Source organism: Monocercomonoides exilis, assembly GCF_001643675.1.
Source record: "Monocercomonoides exilis strain PA203 chromosome Unknown scaffold16-1735695, whole genome shotgun sequence".
Classification (NCBI taxonomy): domain Eukaryota; phylum Preaxostyla; order Oxymonadida; family Polymastigidae; genus Monocercomonoides; species Monocercomonoides exilis.
In genome coordinates, this window is record NW_027150561.1 from 28,248 (window position 1) to 39,205 (window position 10,958).

General features: G+C 34.0%; 3 protein-coding genes across 3 annotated transcripts; all 3 read left to right on the plus strand.

Moving 5' to 3' along the window:
* Positions 1–265: 265 nt before the first annotated feature.
* On the plus strand, positions 266–700 carry MONOS_16678c1 (uncharacterized protein; the record flags this gene model as incomplete). Its single annotated transcript, XM_067869563.1, has 1 exon — positions 266–700. The coding sequence occupies one exon, from the start codon at positions 266–268 to the stop codon at positions 698–700; it is 435 nt and encodes a 144-aa protein (XP_067729446.1).
* Positions 701–4,928: 4,228 nt separating this feature from the next.
* Positions 4,929–5,624, plus strand: MONOS_8612 (putative Uncharacterized transposase-like protein; the record flags this gene model as incomplete). Its single annotated transcript, XM_067879038.1, has 1 exon — positions 4,929–5,624. One exon carries the CDS (start codon positions 4,929–4,931, stop codon positions 5,622–5,624), a length of 696 nt encoding a protein of 231 aa, XP_067729447.1.
* A 2,448-nt stretch (positions 5,625–8,072) lies between these two features.
* On the plus strand, positions 8,073–9,062 carry MONOS_8611 (uncharacterized protein; the record flags this gene model as incomplete). Its single annotated transcript, XM_067879037.1, has 1 exon — positions 8,073–9,062. The coding sequence occupies one exon, from the start codon at positions 8,073–8,075 to the stop codon at positions 9,060–9,062; it is 990 nt and encodes a 329-aa protein (XP_067729448.1).
* Positions 9,063–10,958: the final 1,896 nt, after the last annotated feature.

The window sequence follows — 10,958 nt, forward strand, 5'->3', positions numbered from 1 at the left end:
AAAGGATACGTTAAGAGAGATGAAGATCTCATCTAAACCTCTGCCACCTGAGAAGAAATTGTAAACTTCTTCTGATTCTGCGTCTTCTTTGGAATTTGCTCCAGGATTTCGGCAACCCTCGGTTTCTTCTTTCTCTCATTCCTCGTCCTCTTCCCGCTTTGAAATCGTTGTTTTCTGCTTTATTGTGTTCCATTCATCATCAGCTTCTTCTCCACCATCGCCTCCTCCTTTTTCTTTATTCTTATTATCATCATCACCACCATCAATGCATTCTGTGGCTTCGCTGAATGTGCATTTGAACTGTTTTCTTATTCCCCAGAGGCGTATTCCGCTCTTCTTCAGCACTTCGTTCAAGTTCCTTGCTCTGTCTGAGCTGAATGGGCTGAGTGAGAAGAATGGACATCGAATGAGAAATGGCAGAGGAAGAGGGAAGGAGCTTCAAGGCACATTGCGTTCATCCACTCGCTTTATCACACCGCTTAGAAGCGAAGAGAGAGGAGTTCAAGTTCAAATGGAAGAGGCAAAGAACGCGGAGCGCAAAAGCAAGTTGAGCGCAGAGCAGAAGAAAGGAAGGCAGAAGGAAGAGCCAAAGGCAAAGGCGAAGACGAAGGAGAAAGACGAGTTTTGCACATCACAAATTGATGCATTCGATACAAGGCTTCCACAGGCAGTAATAGAAAGGAGGAGGAGGGACAGGTGAAGAGAAGAAGGAGGTTATGATGAAGATGAATAGCAGCAGACATTTAACTCGTTTGACAGCGCACTCTCATCTGCCCAGCTGCACACTCAAAACATCACAGCCTCCTCAACATTAGCTACTCCTTCTTTAATTGTTCCCACACACACAATTGTCAGCCACTTCTGTTCTTGTTGGAACTCTGGCGAAGCCACAAACTCCTTCATTTTCTGCAACAGACTCTTATTAGCTCTTACTGAAGTCGCTATAAGCACAGAACATTTCTTAAACTTCTTTTTTCTCTTTTTGCTCTAATATTTACATTCTTGCGGCTTTTTTTAAGTGCTGTTCTTGGGAAGAAGATATTTTTACAATCTGAAAATGCTTTGAAGCAAGAACATTCGAATCAGGGGCAATGTATTTGAGTGACAGTGAATTGTGCTGAACAATTGTGCATATGTTACAAGCGGATTCATGAAAGCGATGTTGAGTCCACCGGCATCGGAGCAGACGAAGTTGCTGTGGGAGAAGTGGTAATTCCAAACGGCAAGGCTGTTGTTTGTTAACTCACAGTTGTCGGCATGCGCGCAACTGCTGATCTTGGAGAGCAAGATGTTAATGAAGAAGAAATTCATCATTCTAAAGGAGCTTCATGACAAATTTGACGTTGAATAAGAAGAATAGCGCTGTCTGTTTCAATGGAAAGATTAATAGCGTGAGATTTTAAACGGAGTTGCCAAATCCAACGTCAAGAATATGCAAGGCTGTGAAGTGCTGAAGAAGAAATTGAAGCGAGAGAGAAAAGATTCTGAAAGATGTCTGGAGGAATCCGTCGAAAAAGCAAAAGATTTAGAAGTTGATTGAAGCGAAGGAGGAGTGGAAGGAGAAGTGGAAAGAGGAGTGGAAAGAGGAGTGGAAAGAGGAGTGGAAAGAGGAGTGAAATGAGGAGTGGAATGAGATGCGGATGCAGTTGTTGTTTAATGCAATATCAGCGAGCGGGAAAATACAAAGTGAACAAAAACACGATTGTATAAGTTAGACCAAATTCGAATATTGGAAAGGGAATTTTGGAGGAAGATATGGATAAAAATTGCGGAGAAGGAGAAATAGAGGCCAAGCGGGGAGTAGCATAGCTTTACAGAGGAGCCTGTGTCTTTGAAGAGGAATATCCGGTGGGTGCGGAAGAAAAGTGATGAAAGGCAGGATGTTTAAGTCGAGGTATGGATCGGTGTGAGAGGAGTCAGAGCTTCAGATGGATGTTCTCACAGCAAGAGAAGGTTGGGTGAACTCAATGGAAAAGAGGGACTCATCGATTTAGGCTGGGATATAGGAGCTCCGGAGAAAGAGGTACTTTCCTCGGAAGGCGTCGTTCAAGGCTATGAGGATGTTGAGAACGGAGACAAGGATTGGAGGAGCTTTAGCGGAGTGGATGCAGTCTATAAAGAGGTCGTCTCCTTCGGTCGACTTATCGCTCACATAGATGGTGAAAGGTCATGTTTTGGTAGCACAATCCATTGCTCATTCGCTCTCAGCATTTCACATAAGAGCTGGCCCCTTGCATAAGAGCGTAATGTGGCCTTGTTTGCACATTCTCGTCTAAATACTGTTCTTGATTCTGATTCAGGTTGCCTCAAAGCAGTTGAGTCGGTCAGAGCAGACGGGAAAACTGCCATGAGTGAAGAATCAATGGACTAAGTGAAAATGAATTGAAAGGATACAAGTACTGTAAAAGTGGATATAGAAGAGATGTGGAGAAATAGTCCAGGCAAGGAGACAGCGAAGATGGAGTTGTTTAAATGAGTATACACCCTGCTTCTTCTTCAATCATCGCAAACGAAAGGAGTGTTTGCAGAGTCTGCATGGAAAATGAACAGCCAGATAAAAGATAAACTCAGCTTTCAAGGAAGGCTATGACTAAGAGGTGGATGATGGAGGATAAAAGAGAATTGCTGAAAAGAAAAACATTTTAAAGGATTTGAGGACAAAATTCTCCAATTTCTTTTTATTCATTCGCATTATTTCTTAGCAATTCTTTTTAACTTTGTTTGATCAATCCATTTAATAACTTCTTTCAAGTATTATTTGCTTTTGTGCAAAAACAAAAAGCAAACCGTTGTTTATTTGAATAATGTCATGGGTTTCTATTATATTTTTCATCTGTGATTAGAAAATTGTTCATTTTCAACAATTGTTTTAAGATCTTCAATATTAATAAATAAATTTCTTTTCAGTAACATCATAAATCAAATTTTTATATTAAAAAATTGATTATTTATGTATTGTTATAATAATTATCATGTTTTATTGACGTTTGAACGAGTATTTCGTTCTGTTTGCTTCAGTTTTGATATTTTTTGATTTAGAATAAAATGTTTTTTTCAAAATTTGTTTCAAAAATAATGAGAAACAAATTTTCATCAACAAACAAATAAAAAATATTATTTTTTAAGCAATCAATTATCAGGATCATCATTTTTATTTTTCTTTTCAACCAGATTCATAATGAAAATAATTTCTGATCAAACTTCGAAGTTTTTTATTATATCAAAAAAATCACCCAAATACAATTCTTTTTTTCTCTTCCAATGCAAATAAAAAAAAAAAAAAAAAAAAAAAAAAAAAAAAAAAAAAAAAAAAATTAATAAATAAATAAAATGCATTAATGAATTTATAAATATATTAACACACCTCACATTGTTTAATGTTGCTCAAAGTTAGTATAGTTATTTCTCCTTCCTTCCGAACTTTTTTACTTTCCTCTTTGTTCAATGCGACTTTCACAAGGTATGGCACGCACATCTGATATGGATCCAAAGAACGCAAGCCGTTAAGTGAAAATAAGCACTCGTCAAGATCAGTTTGAAGCTTTTCATTCTTTTCTTCTTTTTTCATTTCTTCATAATCAATCATCTTCTCAAATCTTTCGTTCATCGAATATTTGTCAAAGCTTTCATTCCACTGGTTCAACTGCACATTTAAATATCCAATGCACTTCAGTGACAAAACTGCATTTCCAATTGATATTTTCTTTTCTTCAATCATTTTGAATATTTAGTCAAAAAAAAATCTTTTTTGAAAACAGATTTGAATTCTTCTTTATTCATTTCATCAATCACTCCATTCTCTTCAAGGATTATTTGCTTTTGAAATCCTCATTTCAATCTTCCAAACCAGAAAACAAATCTGTTCAAAAACAATGAAAAAATTCAATCATCATGAATTCACATTCAACAACAATTTCACACTTGTGATCTTTGTTGTTCTTTCACTCTGCAGTATTTTCTCAAATTCATTTCAACGAGAAAGTATCTTTAAAATATTTTTCGAACTTCATGCAAGAAAACTTTTGAAATGAAAATAAAATAACATGAAAACATTTATAACAAACAAAAGTATTTGCTCTCAAACTTGTTTTAACTGTATTTTTGTTTTCAACAAGCAAACGCTAAGATGTGAAGAAAATGAATTGATCATTTACATAAATGAATATTTGTCAATGCGAAATTTTCAAAAATAGAAAAATGTTTCAATAACATTGTTAAATATTGTTTGTTGATAAAGTGTGAACCAATTGTTTTTGATTATTTCATTGTTTCACTAAAATACAGAAAGTTCAAAATACCAAAAAAGCGAAACTCAACAGATAAAAGAAAAACCTATCTTATTGATGGATGCAAATGTTTAATGAGCATTTGCGTTTATTCTAAAATACATTATTTAACCAAAATAATTCATTTCCCCATCCGAAGATAAACGATCAAAATTTTGGTCAAACTTACAAAAAAAAATACTTTATTTATGAAAAACATAACATAAGGCATATTCACAGAGAACGGGGCAGCTTTGATCTGACCCATTAATATAATAATATATTTCAAATATGTCAAAGGAATTGCTTATAAAATTTCTTGATGAGGATAAAACATGGGAATGGCTTCATGAAAACGGAATTATTTCAAAAGAAAGGAATTGTCCGGATTGCCACAAGCAAATGAAATATGTCAAAAACACAACATCTCAAAGAAGATTTCGTTGCAGGCCATGCAGAAGATCAATAACAGTTCGAGAAGGAACTCCTTTTCAATGTTCACGTCTATCAATGAGCGAATTAATGCTAATTTTACTATTTTGGTGGATTCATATGGACCAACTTCAATGTTTGTTTCTTTGTGGTGCATCTGTTAACGCAGTTGGAGATTGGTACAGAATTTGCAGAAGAGCATGTGAGTTTCATTTGCTAATGCATCAACAAATGATTGGAGGCGTTGGCAAGGTGGTCGAGATAGATGAAGCCATATGGAGACGCAGAAAATATGGAAAGGGAAGAAGGAAGGTTCAATTGTGGATATTCGGAATGATAGAAAGAAGTTCTGAAGAAGAGAAAGGAAAGGTCTTGCTTTTTCTTGTGTATCGAAGGACGAGAAATGTTTTATTACCAATCATAAAAAGGCATGTTCATGCAGGGACAGAAATCCATTCTGATGAGTGGAAGGCATATTCCACATTGTCTGATAATGGATTTGTGCATAAAACGGTAAATCATTCAAGAAGATTCAAAGACAGATTTACAAAAGCGTGTACGAATGTTATAGAAGGAACTTGGTCACGAATGAGAAGATTTATGCCAATGCATGGTGTCAGAGAAGCTCACATAGCTGAGTATTTAGCATCATATGTTTATGTCAAACATTTGAAACCGTCTTTTATTGATTTTTGTAAGGTTGTGTGTGAATATTCTGATTCGGAGTATGTAAAGGCTGTAGAAGCAATAGATGATGGGGAGGAAGATGATGACGATGACGAAGAAATAGAAGACGACGTGGAAAATTTCGATGAAGAAGAATCAAGTTCAACAGAAGATGAAGGATCGGAAATGGATGCCGGAGATGGAGCAGATGCAAGTGAATGGGAAGAATTGGATATTGATCATGAGAAAAGAAAAAGATAAGTTTTCATATTTTTTATTTGATCGACATTTTCAACCATTTCCCACATCGACTTACATCAGAAATGATTATTTTTGAAAGAGATAAGCATAAATATAATTGTTTTAATTTCATTTGCATTCAATTATTTTTCTTAAAATTTTTTTTATGCTGGATTTTTGGTTTTAAATATTAATTAAATCTCAGCTAGGTTTAAGTTGAGAGATAAGGAAATAAAGCTGGGCTTTGGCTCGAGTAGCGCAAGAGGTCGCTCCCTCGACCATTGATATTCCGTTGGTCAAAGGTCGGGGGTTCGACTCCTGCCAAAGCTCTTTTTTTCTGTGTTTTTTATTATTATTTTCTTAGAAATTTTTTTGCCCCGTTCTCTGTGAATATACCTAACATAATATTTAATGTTGATGTGTTTTTGGTTCAAATTTGTAAAAAAATCTTTCATCGATAAATGCAAAACTTTCAGGCCACAATTAAAAAAAACTGATTTTTCTCAAAAGCACTGCCTTTTATTTAAAATAACTGGGGAATCTTGAAATAATCAATTTATTTTGAAATATCTTTTTATTTCACAATTTATCTAATGTGTTTTTCTCTGACGTGATTGGCAGAATAGGAATTTTGACATGTTATTAGATAAAATGTGAAATAAATTGATCATTTCAAATTGTTTGTGTTATTTCAAGTTTCAGACACGAATATTAAATAAACACAGTTATTTTGAAATAACCGAGAAAAACTTACATCTACTGAACGTTTTCAAGAAATCATTGAATTGCAATGTTTCTGATAAAATTATGGATGTGACCATGCTCGAAAATGTTTTTGTTTATATAATTTTATTACTCAAATTCGAATGTTTTCATTTTAAGTTAAAAAAAAAAAATTAGTGAGAAAACTTTGTTTCTTCCTCAATTTTTTGAAATTGAATTTTTAAAAGAAGATATGTCTAAATTTTTTTGAAAAGTTCCTTTTGTTAAATTTTCAAAAAAATAAAAAATTTCATATTTCTATCAAATTTCTGTTTCCACAAACGAAACTTCACTAAAATGGAAATATAAACATTGTTAAGGATTTGTTTCAATGACAGCAAAATTTGGTTAGTGAAAACAGAAATTTGATAGAAATATGAAATTTTTTATTTTTTTGAAAATTTAACAAAAGGAACTTTTCAAAAAAATTTTGACATATATTTAATGTTTCTTTCATAACACAGTTTGATTATATTTAATCTGAAGAAAAATCTTGAATATTGACGTCTTCAAGTTTTGAAATCAATTTGGGTGATTCTTTTCGAAAACATTCTTTTTTTCGGTGTAATAAAATGATTCAAAAATTTGTTTCAAAATTTAATTTTCGAATCTGAAAAACTGTTGGGTTGAAATATTGACAATAATTCCATGCAAAAGAATCTCTGAAATTGTGATTTCATTGTTCAATAAATCAACAAGATCATTAACACCAAAATTTAATTCTGTGTATACTTTGATAAAGTTATTGTGTTTTAAAATGTGTTGAAGGTATTAAATTCAATCTTGTTTTTTTGTTTGTAATATTTTAAATAATATATATTGAAAATAAAAATTAAATGAACTGAAAATGACACAAATCTGTGATTTCTTCTTTTGTTTTGATAATTGAATTTTTGTGATATACAGTTACTTTCACAGAGCAAATAACATCTAATTTGAATGAAGTTAACAAGATGAAGGGTTTTCTTCCGATCTATTTAATAATGAATACTTCAAAGATATTTATTCATTTCTTTGGCATAGGTCTGAATCGTACCATTTTGTTTTAGCCACTAGAAACTTTGAAATTTGTTTATTATTGATTGTTATAATTTATATAAACTGATGTCACTCGGAATGAAGCAAAAAAACAATGTTGAAAAACTTAAAAAATTCAAGTGATCAATGTTCCACAATAAAATGTTTTCTCTATTTCATAGGGAGTTTTTTAACTTCAATGCTCTTTTAATGAGTTGTTGCATGTTGAGAATGCATATTTGATTTTATTTTTATTTAAATTTATGATTTTTATTTTTTGATCTTCGGAAAAGAAGGCTGTTGCTTTTCGCAAACTTTATAACTGAAAAAATAGTCAATAAATGCAAGATGCAACAACTGTTTTAGTTATTGGACGAACTCATTTATTTCGTGTGCGCGTAATGGATCAAAAACAACAGAAACGAATGATTCGTGGGAATACAATTCTTTTTCAGATGTTCAATTTTCTTAAGTGTTCCGCCATCAATAACAGTTTCGGTTTCACAAAGTTCTCTTTATAATTGTGTTATTTATAGTCTTGAAGGAGGAGTTCATTGTTTTAATGTTAGGTCAGTTAAAATTGTTAACAATTTCTTCAATTCATATCATGCACTTTTTTAATATGGAGGAGGAGGGGTGTATGCTTGCGAAATAATTTCATGTGCCCTTGTAAGTGGGTGCAGCTTCCAGATGTGCAAGGCTCGCTACGACGGGGGAGGTTTGAGATTTTACAATATCAGTGAACCTGGATCAGGGTGCATCTATGAAGAAGATGGAGAAGGAGTGAGCTCATGTGCATTTGACTGCAGTTTCACTTCATGCTCATTGACAAACAATGGAGGTGGAGGCATGTTTTGCAAAACTGTTCCTGCGACACAATTCAAAAAGAGGAGCGTTCAGTTTATTTCATGTTCAGCATTAAGAGAGGGAGGAGGATTTTTTTTCAGGCCAGAAAAATCAGAAAAGTCAGATGATGGGTTCTATTGTTATTTCCTGTTCTTCCACGAATGCAAATGCAGAGATGCATCCAATCCATATGGTCACGATGCGTATTATGTCGATTATTACAATGTTTTTTTGAGTTCCAAAAATCCGTTATATGATTGTTACACTACAAACACGGATGACAAGAGAGTGTGCTTTGCATACAACTTCTCGAATGCAGGTGACTGGACATATGATCAAACATCAAAAAAGGATTGGCTGAAAGATAAGACGATTTATGTGTCAGTGAATGGGAATGACTTGAATGAACTGTGCGGAGTGAATGAATCATATGCGTGCAGAGCCACTGATGTTGCAGTCATTCGGAGCATGATCCAGGTGAGCCTGTCAGTCACACTGATGGAAGGGGATCATCAAAGGGAAGCAACAACAATTGATATTGGATCAAAGAAGATTTCAGTCATTGGGAAGGGAAGGATGGAGAGTTCGATTGAAATGAAATCACTTTCATCATCAGCAGCAGCTGGAGCGCTATTCGGTGTGACGACAGGCCATCTTGGTTTATTGCGCATGAAGGTTGATTGTTACTCAGAAGCAGAAACTTCGCGGAGTGTGGTTGTGGTATCAGATGGAGGTGGGTCACTCTCATTGGAGGATGTTGTGATCACCACGAGTGTTTCTTCAGGAAATGTGATTCATTTTCAGTGTTTGTGGTGCCGATGTCACGGCTGTTGATGGTCGGCGTGGAGACAAAAAAAGTCAATTGAATTGCATCTCCTTAAAGATTGAGTTGCCAACTTAAAGGGAACCGTAGTCAAAACCTGATCCTGGAAGAAGCTGTTTCTGAAACGAAAAGTGCTTTTTTTTAATAAATATTCTTCACTCATTTGTTGAACTTTTAATTTTTATTTTTTAAAAAAAGAAAACTTTTAAAACGACAAAATGTTAGAATTAATGTTTTCTTTTAAAATGAATTTTCACAAATTCGAAACAAGATCCAAAACAAAAACAAAACAAAACATTTGTGTGAAAAATTCATCAAACATGGCGCAAACATCAAGTGAATAAAAGAAAAATCGAACAAAAATGGGCAGGCCCAGAATGGTTTTGAATTAAAAAAAAACCAACAATTTGAATGAGAAAAACCCTAGAATACAGAGATTGAAATCTCTCAAAACATCACAAAACAATTCCCTATGAATTTTCAAAGACAGATCCATCCCTTCATGCATACCACAATTCAAATGCCTCCCCTTCCCTCATCTTCCTTCTCTTGTTTCAGCAAGCTCCACACCCTCTTCTTTTCTCACCTTTCCAAAAATACATCTGCACCTCAATCTCTCTCAACAAACACATCTGCTCCATGGGGCATATGCCCATCCAGCATCCTTTCCTCCGCTTCATCCTCACCCCCCAACAACCTGCCACTCATCATCCTCTCTCATTTCTTCTGTCTGCTTTTCTCAACCTTTCTGCTCCAAAACACACAGCATCCATCGCCTCCTTCATCACTGCCTGCAACCTTGCCAGTGTGGAATCATCACACTGACAAACATTCCTCACCCTATTTCTTTTTCCCTCCTCAACATTTCCACTTTGCGATTCTTTTTCTTCTCTTTCTTCTTCTTTTCCAAACTTCATAAAAAACATCGTCCCAATTATAAACCTCTTGCATGCTTGGCAAACTTTTTAGAATATTCTGCTCCTTCTTCATCCCTTCCGTTTCACTGCTCCTTCTTCCACCACATTTCCGCAGCGCATTCAAGCCCCAATCCATTTATTTTCATTCTATTCATCTTCAATAATGTCCTCTTGAAAAAAGTCTTCCAACAACGCATTTCTTCTTCTTCTCCGTTGTTTTTACTGTTTTATTTGATTCATCAACCTTTCAAAATTTTCCTCTTGTGCATTCCTCTCATTCATGTTTTTCAAATCCTTTCCGAAAATACTATCTTTTCAACACACATTCCAATCCTTCTTTCCTTTCCTCCTTTCTGAAACCGCGATTCGCCTTTTCCAACATTTCCATTGCATTCATAAACAAAGAATTGCAGGTTTCATTTATAATCGAAACTTTTTTCAGGAGCCAAATGCAAAATAAATGTTTCTATATTGAAACAACAAAAAAAATAATTGATTTTTTAATAATCTTTAGTATCAATAAAAATTTATATATATACCATTTGACATGCATTCATCAACTTGTGTTTTGCATTTTCACTGTTTTATAAATGCATTATAACGTAAAAGCGGACATATAAAGTATTTTCTTATTCAGAAAGAATAATGATAGATAAAAGAATATATAGGATTCAACTTTCTAACTTTAACAATAGAAATAAAACCTTTTCTTCAAATATAGCATTGAAAAATCGTCTGAAACTCCACAAAGTCGTAAAATTGAATAATAAATATCTAGCTTTAAAAATATAATATATTATGGGACAGCGATCATAAAATTTTTATGAAGTTTTTCAACATAATTATTTTGCTTCATTCAGAGTGATTTCAGTTAACATAAATTATAACAATCAATAATAAACAAATTTCAGAGTTTCTAGTGGTTTCAACAAAATGGTACGATTCAGACCTATGCCGACGATAGTGTTTATAAAACGAGCACAATAAATT